Source organism: Engystomops pustulosus, chromosome 4, assembly GCF_040894005.1.
Source record: "Engystomops pustulosus chromosome 4, aEngPut4.maternal, whole genome shotgun sequence".
In the NCBI taxonomy this organism is placed as follows: domain Eukaryota; kingdom Metazoa; phylum Chordata; class Amphibia; order Anura; family Leptodactylidae; genus Engystomops; species Engystomops pustulosus.
Window position 1 is genome coordinate 84,213,803 of NC_092414.1, and position 22,041 is coordinate 84,235,843.

Here is a 22,041-nt window from a genome sequence, read left to right on the forward strand (position 1 = left end):
AGTATGGCAGAATACAGTAGGATCAATTAGACATTCCAGAGGGTACCAAAGGGGGTTGGAAAAATAGTAAAAACAAAAGTTAAAAAAAGAAAAAATTCTAATCACTATAACCAATAACCATCATAACAGTAAGAATTATAAACAATTTAGGCATCCTTGCAACACAAATTGTCTTATCAAAATATAATGATGGCTATTCCCGGTGTTTAACCCCCTTAACGCAAAATAACGCCCAGAGTGGAAAATGCCACTTTTTTGACATTATGCTAAATATTAAAATGTTCTATAAAAAGTGATCGAAAAGCCATGCTGTCCTCAAGATGGTAGCATTGAAAATATCATCAAAAATTGGAAAAAATGACACCACCGCTCTTTAAAGAAAATTTTTTGAAGTTGGGGAGTGAAAAATGAAAATGCAAAAATATAGTTAATATACAGTAGCTGTATATTTTTCTGGTAGATAAGGTTCAACCACCTCTGCAGTAGAAGGTCTCCAAATGGAAGCTACTTGTAGGTCTGCTCAGACATCATCCAGATTTATCTCTGTAATATTGTGTAAACGGCAAATCTCTAAAAGCAAGCCTCTAGATTATAATGAATATTTTATAACTGATATCTTTGTCTACTCACCAATAATGATTCCATCCACATATGATGAATATGGGTCATCAAAAAAACTTGTAGTTAAATGCATATTCATTATGGAGCAGGCAAATGCATAGAACTAAATGCATCTTGTTCACAGACAAATGACAAAACATAATGTACGTTGTGCAGACTAGATAGGCTGAAATATAATCCATTATTCTGATATTATTTTAAGAGCCTTACATGTTAAATGTCAGACCGACTTATTGACTAGCTGATCAATTCCTAAACTCAAACTTCTTACTTTTCGGGTTCGGATCCGCTCAACATTAATTCTGGGTCAAATTAGTTTTGTCCTACAAAAAAAAATCTAATTTCTATCCTACTACACCAGTCATTTTTTTGGATACATCTGTCTGTGTCCTGTATATCTTCAAAATGTTTGTCTGATATATGACTACAGGAGGTAGGTAGCTGATCGTGGAGGCTAAGCTGACAAGCCTGCCCTGTATACTGCACTTAATTCAATGGTGAGTAACCTAGTGATTGGGCTTTATGTATCGTTACAGCTTTTACTCCACTTGAGTTTGCGCTTTCTTCATCTCCATATTCTTTCCTCTCATCTTTGTATTCTTACTCATTTCCTGATTGAGTGTTTCATTCTCAGTGCATTAGTTGATGTAAATAAGATTAAAATATTTAAAAATAATAAAGAGAAAAATAATGGAAAACCATTAAAGCAGGAAGAGAAACAGCAAAGCATTGCATGTTCAAGTAGATGTTTATTAATTTTATAAATTCATCACAATACATATAACCAGAAAAGTGTTGGCCACATTTGGATTGTTAACATAAACCTATACATTTGTCTCTCTCTATCTAACAGGTAACTTAACACACCAAGTTGGAGCACATCTTAATGTAAGAAATATCTATTAATTTGGCAGAAAAATATATCTTTTATGCACCAGACAAGGGTCCACTAGAAACACTCATTCCAGTACTAAGCAGGAAAATGATTTAGTGTCTAATGCAATTCAGAATTGGGAGTTGATGATATTTGTCCATAGCAGCCACATCATCCCCCAATTATGACCGTATTATAGAAACCTAAGCTTACTTTTAATGCTGCGGAAACATATTCCAGAATTTGCCAGCATGAGCAAAGACATACTGTATGGCATAGTTGCAACATGGTAACTAATTTAAGTAATGCCTAACAAACAGTTTTAATTTTGGGCAACTTAGGGTACATTCACACGGCGGTATGCCCACTGGGCGGGCATACCGCCGTGCACTGGAGAGGGATGACTCCTCCTCCCTCCATAGAAAACAGCGACGCAGAGCCGCAGAGTCAGGGAAAAATAGAGCATGCTCTATCTTTTCCCTGTGTAAAGCGCGGATTGGTGCCACACATGTGTGGCACCGTACCGCCGCCATGCCACCATTTCCATCTATGGGGATGTACATGCAGCCGCAAATTTGTGGCCACATATACATCCCCCACAGACGGCCTTCTCAATGAGGCCTAAGATCAATAAAATGCTTTGGTATTGGTATTTATATAGGTATTATTATTATTATTTGGTATGTTATCCCTCCCATTCGGATTCCCCTTTCCACAGGATCAGTGAGAAGTATCTAGTCATTTGTGGGTCAGACAAATGGGGCCCCAGGAGATTGTAAGAATAAGGGGCTCACAAGTGCCCCTGAGTGCTCTATATGAATGGAGAGAGCATTCTTGACTTCATTCACTCCTATGGGACTTCCCGAACAGTTATCTTGCATAGAAGTAAATGGAGCACTGATCAGGCATGTAGACCAGCTCTATATGTGATTTGTCTGATTCTGTGGATAGAGTATTCATAAAGGAAAAGGGGGAGATTTATGATGAGGCAGGCACAATGGGACATTTCTATGACTGCTTTTGGAGCTCCGCTGCCCATCAGATTTATTAAAGTTGCTTGGACCTTTTAATAAATCTGTCAGCAGTGTCTGGGGCTTAAAAAAATCTCTAAATGATTAAAAAATCACAGCACATATGCCAGGAGGGACTGGAGTGACTATTTTGTTAAATCACAAGTCATAATACTGGCTTTACATGGTGTTGCACCACCCATGGTTCTATGTTTAAGCCACTATTTTTGAGAGTCGCAAAAAAAACTGTGCAATTGTTTTAGGACTAAATATTCAAGAAAAACCCCAATGCGAGTCAAGAAAATCCTATGAGAAATGTCCCCAAAGAGTCTATTATTGAAGTTTGTTATTTTTCTACACAATTTATTTTAGTGTAAAGTTCACAGATACCATTACTAAAGTGAATCCAACTTTACACATGAACACGATCCCCTACAGCAGCATTATTTTCTCATATTCATTTTGATTGTGATATATAAATCAAATTCTCAGTGGTCAATAAAGCAATTATTGTACAATACATTACAGGGAAAAAACATAAAACACAAACAATTGGTATTTTCTTCATAAAAACAACAGCCCCCAAGCTCTTGTATTATGACTGCAAAGGACAGCGGCATGTAGTGTAGGTGCAGCACAGATGAAATCCGGAGCATGCGGCCTATGGATGTAGCTTATGAAACAGACCGTTGGAGGAGGGTAGCTAATTCTTATCCCTCTGAAATGTTGGCAAGAATGGAATGTATCGAGTCCATGAAAGCCTTCTTAGGTATTTTGTGACAAAAGGCAGATCATAACAAGATTGTCCTACTCTGCCATTAGTTTTCCCTGCATGCATTTGTTTATGCCAAGCAGAAGTTCCCCTTTCTTCATCTGAACCTAAGCGGAAATAAGAAAACAAGATCTTCATTTCTTTGCTGAACAAATGATTTATTGCACTATGCTGGTTGCTAGCCAAAACATGTAAGAAAGTTAGAGAGCAATATCTTGAGATTGTGTGCTTTAGCAAGGAGATTTTCTACTGACTGCACAGGAAGGTCTGTCATTCAGGGATTTATTTCTAACTGTTGTGCTTCACTGAGGTTTTTCAGTTTAAATAAAATAAAGTACCATATACTGTATGTTGGACAAAGATATTACTGGAACCATGGACATATAGGCTATTGATCTATTAAAAAATTCCAAATTACCCAGATAATGGGGGATATTTATCATACGCTGGCACTGCCGCTGCATGTTCGCAGGGGGATACATCAAGAGGCGCAGCAGGGCCTGGCGTAGGAAAAACGCAGCCAGCGACATTTCACATATGAAAAGACGCTGGCAGCAGCGAGTGCGCCGGCGCGGGGACAGTAACGCCCCAGCCCATGGTCTTCAGTAGCAATGATTGAAAGGAGGAGTTTTTTCTAATCTCGCTTCACTGCTTTGCTTTTCTCATGCTTCATAATACCACACATTATCATTTCCGTAGTAATGCATGCTTTATAGTTGTAGAGATGGAGGCTAAAATGCTGAACATAGAGCCGCCACACCTGTGCCGGCCACGCTCTCTATCAACCCCCACACAGACGCCAAACTCCTGTCCGTCCGCTGAAATATCTGTGTGCCAACACATTCCCACCCCCCTCGCGCATGGCGGCACAGCTGCCCCCCTTGCCCAGCCTTTTAGCCTCAACCCCAACTGCCTGATGACACAGACGGCCACACTCAAAGCTGTCGACACACACTACTGAACTGTCCATACTATATGTATGTATATAATGTGTATGTACTATATAGTATGTGTGCAAATTAGATGTGTATATACTATATATCTGTATAAATATATGGATGTGTAATTACTGTATGTGTGTACATACTGTATGAGCTTATATATACTGGACGTATTAGTGTATAAATGTATATGTAAGTACATAACTTTGCGCGTATAAGTGTATACAAGTATATAAAAGTGAGTGTATGAGTTTAGAACTTTATGTGGCACATTTACTAAGAAAAGTGCAGGCTGTACTGTATGCCGTTTGCCTATGTAGTATGTAGAGGGCCCCAGATTCAGCACCCATTCTTCATGAATCTTGCGCCCTCTGCACAGGTCCGACAGAGTGTGCCAATTTTTTTGTGGTGCACCTTCAATATAGGGCATGTGACACAATTCTGTTGAACTTTGTATGCCTGACCGGCACACTGTCTGACTTAGCCCTCTTCAGTGCAGAAATTTGTGTTGCATGAAGAATAGTGCAGCCGCGACACAAAAGGGTCATGTGTGACACATATGTGTCGTGGACCCTTCTTAAATACCTGTGCAAGCAGTTTGCACTAGAAAGAATGTGCAAAGAAAACTGGCACATGGAGCTTAGTAAATGTGCTCCTACGAGTGTGTATATAATATAAATGTGTGTATATGAGTGCGTAAATGTTTGTGATTGTATAAATTTGTCTGTACAAATTCGTAAATTGTTTTTAAGCAGAAGGGGGGCCCCTTTCAGAAATCTGGGGCCCGGCCTCTCCTAGTTACACCCCTTCTGGAGCCTCCTGACACTACTACTATGGCTGCTACCATTGTAGTTATGTCCCTGATCCGGAATCCACCAGACAACACCATACCACGAGAGAACAGGTAGCCCCAGTCGACTAAGGTATTTATCTTATAGAAGTGTTGCTACAATATTTTAGTTTGTTATGAGACCCTTTTTGGTAGATTACATCCACTTTCTATAGTCTAAGTACCTTTTACATACTATTCTGTCTCATCAACACAGGTATGTGCTATGTATGATTTTTTTGAAAGCTGATTTTGCAAAGTAAAATAAAATGTAGTATGAGTCTGCTCTTTGGGACAACAAATCAGCAGAAAAACCTTGTATATTTTGCAATATTCAGGAAATGATTCCAGATGATTAATAATGCTAAATTTCATCTGACTAAAATGCCATTTTCATGGGAGGCAGAGAAAAAGCAGTTAAATGAATTATGCCATATGCTTATTTTCCCATATCCTCTTAGTACCACAGCCTATATGAACTGGAGTGGATTACAAAGATCAACTATTTTTTATAAGAACATTTTAGAGATATATGTGATATTTCCACACATTGCATACATGGTCTACTGATGAGGGTTAAACATAGGGGCATAATATTTCACCATGGTAGAGGCCACTGCAAAGTGAGTTATTATATTGTGTACAAAAGTGGAATTGCTTTGTACTTGTATTATTATATAACCTCATAGGATTGAGGGTGATTGCTTTCAGAAACGTTACCCTGGAATAGAATTGTACCCTTATGTCCACAAAAATAACCCTAGGGCTATTTCATGCAGTTCAGCTCACTACATAAAACTTGGTCCAAATGGGGGGGGGAGGGTAAATTTCCTGTCCTGAACTTAAGTCAACTAAACTGAACTGAGTGTTCAGTTCAGCTGAATGAGTTTTAAACCATTGAATCCTTCTGGCACACAGAGTAAGTTTTACAAAATCAACACACTCCCTCTAAGGCAGTGATGGCGAACATTTTAGAGATTGAGTGCCCTAACTACAACCAAAACCCACTTATTTAAATGCAAAGAGCCAACTTGGCAATTTAAGCAGTAACATTGTTGCTACCTGTTTGTCACGGCTTTTAATTGTATTGGCGTTCTGAGGACACCAATACAGTTGAAAGGAAGAGGAGAAATTCAGATTATCATTGTAGCTTCCTTCCAGGGTCCCCTGAACAGGATTGTGGGGCCCAGAGAAGGAGCTCCAATACTAACACAGCCTTGCCTGCACTTCCTTGCTCCTCCTGTAGACCCAGACAGCTAAGGATGTGTAGCTTTAAAATAACACTGATAGCACATCCTGGGCTGCCTGGGACTGCAGGAGGAGGTTTTACATCCTGTCTGGAAACTCTGTACTGGGGTGATGGCCTGAATGCCCACAGAGAGTGTACCAAGTGCCACCTCTGGCACCCGTGCCATAGGTTCGCCACCACTGCTCTAAGGGGAACACAGATTTAAAAAAATGGTTAATAACAAAAGATGCTAGCATAGCAGCGGTGGCATAAAGGGTTTGTCCAAAGTTACCCCAATTTATAGGATAGGGGATAAGAAGGTATGCAGTAAAGGTCTAACTGCTAGGACTCCACTGATCATGAAAACTGGCCCCATAGAGATCTTGAGAATGGTAGTCTTCAGTGAATGAGAGTTTTAGAGTTTATTATTTATTATTATTATTAAATGAGCTCTGCAATTTTTTGAAAGCTCCCATTGAATTGAACGTAGGGATAAATACTTGTCTTGCCTATTGTCTCCACCCACTAGTGATAACAGGACACTTATAGACCAAATCATTTATGATCAAGAGTCAATCTGAGGTTCATGTACAAATATGGATTTTAAAACACTAGAGAATGAATGGAGTAGATTTTTAGTAGAGTTGTCAGACTAACTCTTCTTAATCCCACAGAATAAGACAGATCTGAAAAAAGCTAAAGGAGCTTTTTACAGCAAGGGACAGTAAGATGAATGTTTTGAACCTGATAAACCTTGGCTAAGAGCAAGATCTGATGTTTCAATTAAACAAATATTACCCATTCCTAAATATTTTTCTAAACATATATTGAATTTTGAATTTTCTTTTTGAACCCATGTACCTTTCCATGCCATCTGAGCATCTAAGATATATATACATGTGCAACCACTTCCCAACATGATATTCTTGGGAAGGTTTCACCTCTGATGCACATATGTTTTACATGTGTATCCTAACATTAAGGACACAGTGTTGCAACAGGAAGCAATGAATGTATGTGTATAGTTTACCTGGAATGGTGTTATCAAGAAGACATCCAAGGAATCCTCCAACAAACATTTTAGTTGTGAGAAGCACAGTTATGGTTTGGTCAAGTTCCTTTACTCCTTAAAAAAGAACACATTGTTTATTCTATTTCAGAAAGTTCCACCAATGAATAAATGTGTACAAACAAATGTTTACATATTAATTGCTTAAAGGGGTGTTTCCGTTACGGCAAATTAATGTTATTGTTTGTATTATGAAAAGTTACACCATTTTCCAACATACTTTCTGTATCAATTTCTCATAGTTTTCTAGATCTCTGCTTGCTGTCCTTTTATAGAAAGCTTTTATGTTTACTTCCAGCCGCTAGAAATCTGACCATGGTGCACATCTCGTTAGTATCACATAGAGTAATCAGAGCTGTGTGTGATAACGAGCCGCGCACCTGTGTGGCTATGGTCAAATTTCTGTCCATTGGTAGTAAACATAGAAGCTTTCTATTGTAGGACAGCAAGCAGAAATCTAGAAAACCATGAGGAATGAATACACAAAATATACTGGAAAATGGTATAACCTTTCATAATACAAACAATAACATTTGCTGAAATGAGAGTATCCTTTTAAGTCACTTATCTGTTTCTATACATTAGTTCCTAAGCTGATTGTGATACTTCAAGTATTATAATTCATTATTCTGATGTATCCGGGTAATAAGGAAGTTATAGAAAATTAGATGATCCCAACCTTATTAAATCTTTTATTTAAGAAGCAGAAGCCTGTGCTATATAACCATTTTTTTACTTTACTAACTAATGGACAAACAACTGTATAAAAAAATCTGCTCATTCAAAAGGAATCTGCTCATTCAAAGGAAGCAGACTTTGGGATCTCTTACACTTCATACATTGATGTGTCATGTTATATATTTTACATTTAATATTTATATTATCAATAATTATATTTATTTTAACTTATTTCCCTTTCTTAACTTTGTCTTAGTCTTTTACATTTATACCCTCCTACATGCTGTTACCATTACTAATAATTAGGCCCCTATACACATGCCATCATGGATGAATTTTAGTTTCCTAATCACAGCCGTAATAAACAGACCTCTCCTGAAATGAGGCTTAGAACTTTTGGCAGTGAATGAAGCTTCAAATACAACTGAATACAACTAAAAGCAATCTTATAGTCAAGTTATGTACAATGAAAACAGAAAATAAACAGAACAAAAAAAACAGCATAATGGTCAACTTTTAGAGAAAAAAGTGAACACAGGAAAATGCTAATTAATAACATTAAATGTATTTGTGCATTAAATGTAGAGCTGCAGCTCTGAGCCTTACCTTAGATGTGGGTTTACTTGACTACAGCAACAGTGAATTATTTGTTTTAAAGGAAATCTAAAAGTCCTGAAACTCAGTTTGGAGCTAAGCACAATTATTGATATCTGTTTCATGCCGATACATAAATTTATTTTCTTTTTCTTGGAACCTGTAGAATAAAACAGAGAAATGATTTATAAAAATATTCAAATGAGGGTCTGGCTTCTCTGTGTTCTGGCTATTAATAACTATGCACACCTCTTACGCACATTATGCCCTCCTCCCTCCAACGGCTCTCGGCATGGTCTATAGCACAGCTGTACAGTGCATTGAGGATCACGAGACGATAGCTGGCTGAATGCGTGATTCTCAACGCGAATCTCGGCCAGGGGAGGGAGGAGGGCATAATGTGCATAAAGATGTGCATAATTATCTATAGCTGGAGCACAAGCATGATAGTTCTTACGCCCAAGAGTACCATATCTTCATTTGAACATTTTTATAAAGTATTTTGCTATAATATTCTACCGGTTCCAAGAAGAAGAAAAAAATTTTTAAAGTGTCAGCATGAAAACGGAAATCAGTAGATTTCCTTTAAAACAAATAATTGATTGTTGCTGCAGTTATTTTGGTTTTGATTACCTATGAGTTTCCAATTGCTTGTACAATAAATGATCATCTGTTTTGAAGCATTTCTTACACTCACAGGCCAATGACATCACATCTTTTCATGTTGCCTCATTCAAGTGAACAGGGCTGAGCTTTTATCCCAAGCACAGCTGCTGCACAATGTGAACATCATGAGTAGAGAAGAAAAGTACTCATCAATTTCTTTAAAATTGTCTTTTCTTTATTTCATTGTATGAAAGAGATGTGGTCAGTACAGGGGAGAGGGTATAAAGCAGGAGCACTTTCTAGGGATGACTTGTTTCACGCTGGTTCTAGCTCGCTAGTCCTAGGCAAGATGAAGCGCTGGGACTAGTGCAAAATGAGTCATCCCTAGAACGTGCTCCTTCTTTATATCCTCTTCTCTGTACTGATGGCAAATCTTTTACACAATGAAGTAAAGACGATTTTAAAGAAAGTGCCAACTTTTCTTCTCTACTCATTGGGGCAGATTTATCAAGCAGTCTGAAAGTCAGAATATTTCCAGTTGCCCATGGCAACCAATCACAGCTCAGCTTTCATTTCACCAGTGCTCATGAATATTTTAAAGGGGAGCTGTGATTGGTTGCCATGGGCAATTGGAAATATTTTGACTTTCAGACTGCTTGATAAATCTGCCCCATTATGTTGATAATATGTAAGTAAGTTACAGCACCACCTTTGGAATAAAAAAAAAAGGTAATACCTCCTACAGTACAGGCTGATACTAATAAGTGTCCTTTTGGACAAATCTACAATGTTTAATATAATGCATGTATTGTGCTGTGCTTAGTAAAGAGTAATAAAACTGCAGATAATTGACAGGGATGCCAGATGTTGGATCTGAATGAGAGGTAGTCATTAACCGGTTAAGGACCGGGCCCTTTCCTGTTTTTTCATGTCCATTTTTCACTCCCCACCTTCAAAAATCTATAACTTTTTTATTTATTTTTATTTTAGTGTGACGGCTTGTTTTCTGCGTAACAAATTGCAATTCATAGTGATGGTATTAAATATTCCATGCCATGTACTCGGAAGCGGGAAAAAAATTCCAAATGCAATAAAAATGGTGAAAACACGCATTTGCGCCATTTTCTTGTGGACTTGGATATTACGTCTTTCACAGAGCGCCCCCAATGACATGTCTACTTTATTCTTTGGGTCGGTACGATTAAGGGGGATACCAAATTTGTATAGGTTTTATAATGTTTTCATACATTTACAAAAATTAAAACCTCCTGTACAAAAGTAATTTTTTTGATTTTGCCAACTTCCGGCGCTAATAACTTTTTTATACTTTGGTGTACGGAGCTGTGGGTGGTGTAACTTTTTGCAAAATTTGATAATATTTTCAATGATATCATTTTTAGGACTGTACACCCTTTTGATCACTTTTTATAGATTTTTTTACATTTTTCAAAATGGCAAAAAAGTGCCATTTTCGACTTTGGGCGCTATTTACGGGGTTAAACACATTGAAAAACCGTTATCATATTTTGATAGATAGGGCATTTTTGGACGTGTCGATACCTGATGTGTTTATGATTTTTAATGTTTATTTATATTTATGTCAGTTCTAGGGAAAGGGGGGTGATTTGAAATTTTAGGTTTTTTTATTATAATTTTTTTTTAACTTTTTTTTATTTTTATTTATACTATTTTTCCAACTCCCTAGGGTACTTTAACCCTAGGTTGTCTGATCGATCCTATCATATACTGCCATACTACAGTATGGCAGTATATGGGGATTATCCTCCTCATTCATTACAATGTGGTATCAGCACATTGTAATGAAGGGGTTAAAACGAAATAGCCTCGGGTCTTCGGAAGACCCAAGGCTACCATGGAGACGGACCATGTGCCACTATCTTTTTGAGGCTGCCGGCAGCTTTGCCGGCAGCCATCGCTGCAAAAACACCTGCGATCGGTGCTAGCACCGATCGCGGGTGTTACCGGTAAGACTTTGCTGTAATATGCAGCAAAGACTTACCGGCTATGGAGAGGGCTCAGCCCGAAATCCACTTTAAATCAATGAACCCCTTTGAAGCTACAAAAAATCAGCAATCTCAGAAGCTAATTTTATTCAACATTTCCAGCTAAGGCCTCATTATTTTTGGATTGTATTTGAGTTGATTATTTTTTCTCATCTTTTGTGACAGAACTTATTGATATAATTTGTCCTTTTTTTGGCCTTTTATGCTTTTAAGATAGTCTGAGCTGAACATAGGCAAGAATAGGACTTTTTTCGACTTGAACAGTTGACTCATACGCCGATTAGTGGAAACCCATACTTGTGTGTGAACTCATAAAAATTAATTTGTCTTGTCCTGGCTATTGAATTAATCTATATCACATTTTAAAATAATGTTTGTGTGAATTGTGAATCAATAATGACTAAGCACTACTCTTTATCCTACCCTCTTTAACAAAGATGACTTTTATACTCCTGGATATAACCTTACGGTTTCCCTGAAGTAAATTATGTAACTCATTGTGAGAATAGAAGGGATTATCTGCAGTAGCTGTATGGATCTGCCAAAATGTACATAGCTGACTCATTACAACCATAGTCCAATATTCCCTGATGAAGTTGGCACTCCAGTGAAATATGTTGCTTGGCTCACATGTTGATATTTTAACCTATCAAAACATGCTCTAATTGCTAATTGCTAGTGTTGGACAGATTTTGCAGAACTAACCTGAATTGTTAGGAATAAAAATCTTTATTTATATGGTGCCATCATATTCCATAGTGACATACAGATTTGGGGAGGAGATAAATAAATAAATAAATAAGATAAAAAGTTATAGCAAAATAAAAGTTATAGAGTTATGACATAGTCATATGAAACAATAGGAGTAAGGACCCTGCTCACAAGAGCTTACAGTCTATGGTGCCGAACCTATGGCACGGGTGCCAGAGGTGGCACTCGGAGCCCTTTCTGTGGGCACCCAGGCCATGACCAGAGATGACTCCAGGTATCTTCCTGCAGTCCCAGACAGCCCAGGACTTGATGTGCACAGAGCTATTTTAATGTGACAGCGCTAACTGGGACTACTAGAGGAGTGGATGGGGGGGGGGGGGCAGATCTGGATTATCATTATGTAGCTCCTACTCCGGCCCTGAGAATTCTTCCTGTTTATGGGACCCTGGAAGGAAACTACAATGATCATACAAATTTCTTCTATTTTCTGCTTTATTGGTGTCCTCAGGGTACTGATATGAATGAAAACTGTGACAGAGCAGGGAGTATAAATCACAAATTAAATTTCTGTGTTGGCACTTTGCGATAAATAAGTGGGTCTTGGTTGTAGTTTGGGCACTCGGTCTCTAAAAGGTTCGCCATCACTGGTCTATAAGGACAAAGAGGATATGAGTCTATGGGATGAAGATGACTTTATAGCTATAAAATAGTTACATATAAATTTACCTGCAGTTTTTTGTCTCCATGGGGTCATATGCATATTGAAACTTAGCTGGTTGCGCAGCACAATATGGCATATTGGTCTATTTCTGATTTCAACCATATTCTATCATTTTAGGGTAATCTTGAATGTCTACATTGCTGCCTTATTACCTACTTAAATATTGCACACAAATGCTTTTCAAATGTAGATGTGGCATACTATTCCTTTATAAATGCTTATATTACCTTCTACACATATACTAAGACTAAAAAGCCTCAGCAAGGGGGTTATCTGTTAACAGGGGTCACTTATGATAAAGCAATATTGATATATAAAATGATATTCATGAATGAATATGATACCAATTTTCGTAAAACATCTGAGTGGTCTAAGAATTTAAAAAAATGTACCTTAGGAATTTCAAAGTGATCACAGATGGCAGATAGAAAGACCTTTACAAGTATACTCACTAAAGATGAAAGACATAGCAGTAGAGGTTAACAAGGAAAAGGGACGTATGGAAGTACTTGGAAAAGACTACCACAGTAGAAAAAATGACAGATAGTACAGACTATTCATGAAAAACATCAAGTGATTGTTAAAGGACATTTTTTTCAATTGAACTCATCAGTAGCAGAAGTAGTAACGGTAATAAACAAGTCTTTATGGTCAGGGTCAAATTAAGATTAGGGTTTTATAATTTAACAGGCACTTTGCACTTCATTTCTTTATCGCAAAAGAGAAAAGTTCAGACAATAAGAGCAGAGCAATGTCTACAAAATATTTTATTTTCCTTTGGAGTAGTAGTAACCAATTAGCATAATGACAATATTTAAAGGCAAGTGGTGCACATACAGATGCAATTAATGACTAATACTCAGTGACTTACAATAACCTAAATTCACTTTGGTTTGAAAAATAGAGAATTAAAGGAAATCATTAACTGTGGAACTCTATTATTCACCGAATTATAAATTCATAAATTAGCCATGTCATGAGTAAACCTCCAACTCTCTGTGTTACTGATGAAATATTTTATAAAACAGTGTTAAATAGAAATCTATTTTTATGCAGGGTCAGGAAATAGACAGACAAAGACTGTTCCTGCCTAATTTCCTAACCTACCCTAAGCATTAGGAGACAACTGGTCAATGTTCCATTTATGCGCCAAAGAGCAAACATAAAGAAAAAGAAAATACAATACAAATAGAGAGGCAATCCTTTTCCAGGATAATACTCTTTACATTACAGATGGCATAATATCTAGTTAAGGAAACCAAACACCTCATTAAGGATGTTAACACCTCATTGCAGCTCTAAGTTTCTGTTCACATCTTATCTTTTATCATGGATTTTCATTAAATATACCTCTATTTCTACCCAAACTGTCTTACAGTGGATACATTTGGTGCTCAACTTAACAGAACTTTTAATAAAAATTTTAAATAAATTATAGGATTTTTATTGTACTGTAGCCTACCTTCCTTAAGAACAGTGTGATTTTAATGAGACTTACTTCTGTTGATTATTTAGATACCATAACTTTATAGTTTAGTAATATCTATTTTACAATTATTGCTCCACTTGAGATTAATCTAAAACATTAATTTCCTGATAAGGAGTCAAGCAGCAAGGTATAAGGTAAATAAACAACAAGTAAGTGATCCTCTACAAATATTGACTTGCATCTAACTTTGAGCTAAGGAACCTGTTGAATCAGAATAAGCTATCATATATTTGTTTACCTGAAGAATTTCTTACTTTTTCTTTACTATTACGGTTTATATTTGTAATAAAAGAATTATGGCTATTAAAACTATGTGATGTCTTAAAAAGTAATCCCTTCCCCTCTCCATTGAATTCTGCTGAAGGATTTACAGGTAATGTAATATTTTCTGTGAGCTTACAGTTCATCTTGAAACCCCAATGTGGATTCAGCAGAGATTTCAGAGTAAATTTCAGTTAAGTGGACAATACGGGGGAATAGGAAACAAGGTAGACTAATACACTGAGAAATAGGCATTTTGGGGGATATTTATCAGGACCTCTGATAAATTTATCAGGACCTCCAGTGGCGCAGAGGCCCTGAAATAATCGCAAATGCTAGCTTATTGCTAGCTTTTGCGATTATTTTTCACAATCTGCCACCTTCACGCCAGTGGGGCGTGAAGGGGCGTGAAGGGGGGGCGCGGCCGGCCGAGCGGGGGGCGCGGCTGGACTGGAGTGGGCCGGCGCGGGGCGTTACTGTCCCCGCGCCTGCGCACTCGCTGCTGCCGGCGACTTTTCATACGTGAAAAGTCGCCGGTTGCGTTTTTTTCTACGCCAGGCCCTGCAACTGGCAGCCCGATACATCAAGAGGCAGAAGCCTCTTCATGTATCGGGCTGCAAATTTGTAGCGGCGGGGCACGAGCGCCAGCGTATGATAAATATCCCCCTTTGATTCAATAAGATATTATGCAAACTTGTTTATTTGACAATACACTTTTAAACATTTTTGAAAATTTACTGAATCTTAGATAAATTACATGTTCCTAACACTTAATTTTAATACCCCAAAAAATTCTTATTATGCATTTTGTTTCTAGATGGGATTTCTATAACCTATAATTCCTCTGATAATATCCAATGGTACAACCCTACTAGTTTTATAATAACCGTGATGGTATAATATGATGTCTAAACATGAAGTATCCAAAAACCGAAGATATAGTTGCTAAAACTTCTGACTCTTTATTTAAGAGTGGGTGTGCAGATTTACAATCTAGAAGCTCTTGAGAACATTCCATATATAATTACATTTCAAACAGATTTACACATGATGTTTATCCTCTGACTATCCTATATTTAATTCCTATGTCAAGTGTGCATTGGTTTTAAAATGGTCACATTGAAAGTACCTCAGGCACTTTGTTCCAGGTGTTCAGATTAATATTAATGTAGCTATAGTATTATACAACTAATACTGTGAATTCACAAAAAGAATTATTGCAAAAAAAAAAATATATATATATATGATCATTATCTACCACAAATAATCTGTTCTCTACTGTTGGTGCTTTGAACTTTGATGCATATTAAAAACCCAATATTTTTTTTTACCTGTTTAGAGCATCTCCAGCCATATTGTCACAATAGAGAAAGGGGGTGCAGGCCCTAAACTCATCCAAAACCTTTGTAATCTATCTAACAAGCCTCATAAAACCTATTGGTTAGGGACTTCTGGTTGACAATTCCCAGACTGACACAGAGTGCACAGGAAAGATGATCAGACACAGAAGGACAAACAACAGATAACAGACAGACAAACAAAGTCAGACAAAACCGAATCAAATCCAAAATGGTGGCAGTACACAGAATTGAATAGCAAAAGTATGGTCAAATTAACAAAAGTGTTAGGGTAGTAGTAAAACCAGCAGATGTAATGGCACTGGGTAGATATATCAAGGAGTTTCTGGACGTCACCATCAGCAGCAGCATACTGGATTGGCTGTCCATCACTCAAGGCACAAATGAAATGCAACTGAGCTCTAAATGGCAGCACCCAGCTTTCCAGGGCAAAAGACTCTGGAAGGCAGTTGTCAATCAAGGCTTGGGTGTGGGTTACTGCTGCATGCCTTGGTGGGTTCTGACACATATATTATGTTTTGTGTGAGAAGTTACAGTTTTAATTTCCCCTGTATTTATTTTTTTTTCTCTTATTTAGTTGATATGATGTTGGTAAAACAGTCAAAAACAGAAGAAATAAAAATAGTTTCCTTATGAATTATAGATTCTGTATTGAGATATTTGGTTCAGTCAATAATTGCTACTACACAAATGACTCCTCAATTTCTCTTAATCATAATAAGCTAAATATTTATAAATTGTCTACAAAGGTATGACGTTGCATAAGCCCAAGGAACAAAGACATTTTTTCATTTAACATCCATCTCTCCCCTTAGGTTTACACGCAGCCCCTGTAGATGTGTGATAATCACTCAGCAGCAAAAATTTCTAAGTGAAGTAGCAATAGCAGATAAGGCTTGGGTAAAACAGACAAATATTGGTTGCCAGGGATAATATTAAATGTTAGGAATAACATTTTTCCTGTGAGCATATTTATGCTTGAATGTCAAGTGATGTGGGGGAGATTCAGAATGCTATATCAGAACTTTGCTCAATATAGAAAAGTGTTTTGGACTACAGTGGAGGATAATGGGTGGAGTTTGGCATGTGACAATATTTGGAAGAATTGTGGTAAAATGTTGCTGCAATGAAGATCAAGCAACAGGTGGAGCAATACCTATATGGAGCAAGACCTACTTTAAAGTTAAAAGTATCCTAAATCAACTAAGTTACTACAGCTCAATTCTTAGACAGAATTAGTTAGTACATATGGAGAAAATAAATGACCTTCAAACTTAAACAATGTATGGGAGATGACTTGGTTAAAGGAACCAAAGCTAGGTAAATGTTGAACCTTTTATTTCCTTAATCAATGAAGAGAAAGATAAAAATAAGGTATCAACCAATCTACCTTGAAAAGATTTAACAATTGCTTTCATTGCCATCATCTGTTTCTACTGTGAATGGTTCTCGAGGTTGACATTCACACTATAGGGTCACATCGACTGTCAATGTGGAAAAGGTTTATAAAATTATAAATAATTAAACATGTGGACAATACACACTGAGTGATTTGTATGCATGTGTTTATGTTTGTTGTAAAGCAATTTCTTAGGAATTTTTGTGAGACATTAGATAACTGAAGAGCCATTATAGAAAAGCCCAGCAAAACAGATGCACAAGGAAGTTTCCAACAAGAAAATTATAACATGAAAGCAACTACAGACATTACATGTCACAGGTGATGTGACGGATGAGATGTCTTTTAAATAGATGTACCAAATGATCAATGAAGATGCCAGGGAGGAGATTATCCTCTGTATAGTATATATGGCCAGTTCATTCACAGTTCTGTTTGTAGTAAATGTGGAGGTGTTTAAATACAACAACCAGATGTCATATTTGACTCCAAACTTGAACTGAAAAGTCTTTCCAATTATAAAGTCATGAGTTGGATCACATTTTGTTATTTTCAAGACCACTAAACTGAACGGTTGTTTCTGTATAGTTAAAAAATGAGAGGTGTAAAATTCTTTCACTTTGGGAGGGGAATATCAAGTATAACAGAAAACAAATGCACTCCCAAGATTTCTAAATTGGAGATTGTGATAGATGGCAGCACAACTTAACCTTAATGGTTGGGGACACATATACAACACAATTGCTATGCTGTGTCTGTAGTAGACATTTTATGTAGTTTAGCCACCAGAGATTCCACAGTAGGTAACCTAAAATGATTCTGGAACAGGGTTTCCAATCCTAAAATTCATAGCAGAGTTGAACTCTATGGCAAATATGCAACAAAATCATTATGTAAGAAATGCATGTTCTGCAACAGTTTTGCACCAAATCCTCATTAACTTAACCTAAAAGCTAATTAACATCCAGGAGGTGGGGAGATAAAAGTAAAAATATGATATGATATAAGTAAATAACAAAATTACGGTCCCGGATTTTCACACAATGGTTACTAGTCATGAAGGAAACTCTGCTTTCCAAGAAGTTTAACGAGGAAACAATGTTCCACCACAAATTAATAAAGGAAGATGGGAATGAGGGATTTGTGAATAAAAAAAAAAAAAGAAAAAGAAAAAAGACAGCAACCAATCTATTTACCACAAGCTGTTTGTTTGATGCGCGCAGCCCAGGGTCCTAGTGTGCATGGATCCATAGTCCAAGACAAAAAGAGGAGAGAAGGCCACAGCATCCAAGACAAAAAGAGGAGAGAAGGCCACAGCATCCAAGACAAAAAGAGGAGAGAAGGCCACAGCATCCAAGACAAAAAGAGGAGAGAAGGCCACAGCATCCAAATTTTTGTTTTTGGATTTGTGAATAAGTTACTGGCAGATAGGCTGACACTATAATGGAGATCTATGGCATTGCAAACAGTATCCTAAGATAAATGTTTAATATAGAGTAATTAGCAAAAAAAGAAAGCAGTGTCCTAAAAATAGTTCATTTTCAATGTACACATTGCTGTGGAAATTTTACATTGCCAATAATTCCAATAACTATTCCTGGTGCCCATTGTGTCTCTGAATCTTCTTGTTTCAAATAAAAATGGGGCATGTTAAAGGGGTTATCCTGGTATACAATTTTTTATTTTATATGGCTGGACGGGCTTTAAAAATAATAAAGATATTATACTCGGCTCTCTTGTTCAGAGGCTGGCATTGCTGTCCCAAACTCAGCCTTGTGTCAACTACAGGCAGAAACACATGCTATAGTAGGCGTGCGACTGTGGATGGGGTGACCTCTGTATACCAATAGAGGTTGTGTTGATTGACGGTGTAATGGCTTCACAGAAGCTGGGAGAAAAGTAAGTATAAGCTCTCTTGTTATCTATAAAGCCCCGAACTATATATAAAGATCTGTTCCCTGAAAACCCCTTTAATTATTAAAGGAAAAGTTCACATCCATAAGTTTCTTTAACATCTTTAAAACTCATTGGCTTGTTAGAGGGAATAAAATACTCTTTCCATAAGAAAGTGGAAAATCTAGTGGGTGATACAAAGATCACTGGACCACTGGCATTACATGGACACTGAAGCTGATTCTACCAAATGGTTGGAAGTGTACTGTTACATTGACCATGAGATACTGGGGCAGATTTACTTACCCGGTCCATTCGCAATCCAGCGGCGCGTTCTCTGCGCTGGATTCGGGTCCGGCCGGGATTCATTAAGGTAGTTCCTCCGCCGTCCAACAGGTGGCGCTGCTGCGCTGAAAAGCATCGGAACGCACTGGAGTTCACCGAGCCGGGCTGAGTGAAGGTAAGTGCAAGCTCCGCGACAGATTTTTTTTTTTTAATGCGGCGGTTTTTCTGAATCCGTCGGGTTTTCGTCCGGCCACGCCCCCCGATTTCTGTCGCGTGCATGCCAGCGCCGAGCGCCACAATCCGATCGCGTGTGGAAAAATCCCGGGGCAATTCAGAGGAAATCAGCGCATATTGGAAATATTCGGGTAACACGTCGGGAAAACGTGAATCGGGCCCTTAGTAAATGACCCCCACTGTGTTCTTTAATAACCCAATTATTATCGGCGGTGTAACTGCAGAGGTCATCGAGTTCTACAGCTTTACATAAATGTTCATCTTTCACCCTTAGTAGATTATTTACTTTTCAATTTCAAAAGTAGTGTAGGTCAATAAAGTCAAGTGAGGGAAGATGCTGCATGGGCTACAATATTTTCATAGAACTTGACTACCAAACTACAAAGGAGATTATTATTTTCTTTTTGGAGGGTGGGGGAAAGTGACATATATCTAGGGACTTTTGTCATACCATAGCAACAGACTTGGATAATTAATAGCCTTGAAATGATGGGTCATGGGAGATACTGAAAGGTACTTTGGCCACAGCTAAAATTTTGCTACTCTCTGGGGCACAAGTACTAATCTTTTTGCTTGCCTTTTTCTTTCATTTTCAAGACTTTTCATGGTGCTTGTGCTCATTTGCGACTCCCCCCCCCCGAACAATAAAAACAACGCTTTGTCTCTGAAGGTGATAAGCCGTTTTAAATCATTTTGATTTAAGTTTTTGCTTTTCTCCGTGTCACAGTACACATGAAAGGGTGGAAGGTCCTCTTGAGACTTATCTGTGGTCCCTGCTAATGGGAGAAGACTCGTGATATCAACTGGATTCCTGTTCCTCTATACTCATAACGAACCTAGTGTGCCCCTCAAACTTTCAGTCAAGTACCATTATGTCAATGTGAATGGTTGCATTATCTGGAGCCTTTCCTCCTAAGGCATACAATTTGTAATAAACATATGCCATTTACAAATTTTGCCAATTTGCTCTTATTTCGTTCCGTCTCCATTCTTTCTATATGTAAAAGTTTAGTCAGCTGGTCAATAATCAGAGTGGTTGATGGCAATGTTGCCTGTAACCAATGTTGCAATATACAGCTTTTAGTGACCAGGCAAATCACGTGAAACAGTTTAGGTAGATAGAGGGGGTTATCTCCCATTGTTTCCACCCTAAAATAAAATATATATACCAATGGGTGTAACGGTATTTCCCACCCCCACAATGAGGTGCATAATCATTTAATATGCTCCCATAGAGCTACTGTTTTCGGGCATGTCCATAGACCGTGCCATAGATCTGCACCCGGTTCTTTGCAATGGAGAGGGTGGTAAATTGAACCCGTAAATAGCTCTACGAATTATTCGATAATGTGTATCTCGCCATACCTCATTAAGAACTGCTGTTCGTAATGTCATTAAGCCTTCTTGGATCTTTTTCCTTATTTCTTCCTCCTCTATTACTTCTGCCCATGCGTCAAATGCCCGCTCTGCTACTCTTTTAGTCCATTCATCTCTCAGCCTTTTGTATATTAGGGATATGTTGGAACCCCATGATCCCACCAATATCATGTTTTAAAAAACATTGTTAGTTATTTCCTTACTTACATCTCTTAGCTTATTCATTATAAAGCTTATTTGTCCTACCCTGTTCAAATGCTGGCGAGGTCCATAGCGGTAAATGTTTGGAGATCTGGAATGAGACTCCAAATTTTCTCCTTAAGCATTTCCACGCTGCTAAAGTGTCTCTGCATATGATTGCTTTTTAAAGGGCAGTGGTATTGTGTTTAAAGGAGCGTGTAGGAGGGCCGCTAGAGAATATGGGTACGTGAATGCTGACTCCAGTTCATAGTCTGAGTATGTACTTGTCCCTTTTACCCAGTCAAAAATGTTCCTCACCAGACATGCTAGATTGTATATTCTAATCCTTGGTGTGTTAATCCCTCCCATTTCCCTGGCTGCCCCTAGTTTGTCCCTATGTATGTAGGGTCTCTTCCCCTTCCATAGGAAGGTGAAGAAGGCCTTCTCCAGCTGTTTCGTATCTGTATGTTTCAACAGTATTGGGATCGTTTGCAGTGGATAGAGCAACTTGGACATGCTCATCATTTTTAAGAGATTATTCCTACCCAGTAGGGAGAGAGGAAGATTATGCCATTTATCCAATTCCTGAGTAACCTTTCTTATTAGTGGGGGGTAATTTGACCTATAGATTGATTCGTGTGTATGTCCTATTCTTATCCCTAAATATTTTATATTAGACCTTACTATCGGTATTCCCCCCATCTGATTTCCCTCCAGTCTTTCCCTTCCAACATCTGTTAGTGGAAGAATTTCGCATTTGATAAGAATAAGTCTAAAACCAGAGAATCTCCCATACTCCTCTATAAGTTGTTTCTTAAATATTCTTCATGAATAATATCACATCGTCCGCAAATAATGCTGAGTTTAGTGTTTTGTTCCCTATCGAT

General features: G+C 37.7%; 1 protein-coding gene across 1 annotated transcript in view; it reads right to left on the minus strand.

Annotated features, from left to right (window-relative positions):
- Positions 1–2,139: 2,139 nt before the first annotated feature.
- The window catches only part of LOC140128461 (solute carrier family 23 member 1-like), a 148,595-nt gene continuing 128,693 nt past the window's right edge, over positions 2,140–22,041 (minus strand). Inside the window, exons 11-12 of the mRNA XM_072150168.1 lie at positions 7,306–7,401; positions 2,140–3,384 (exon numbers count right to left, since the gene is read on the minus strand). Of these exons, the coding sequence (XP_072006269.1) occupies positions 3,209–3,384; positions 7,306–7,401 (272 nt within the window). The 3' untranslated portion in view covers positions 2,140–3,208. The remainder of the gene's footprint in view (positions 3,385–7,305; positions 7,402–22,041) is intronic.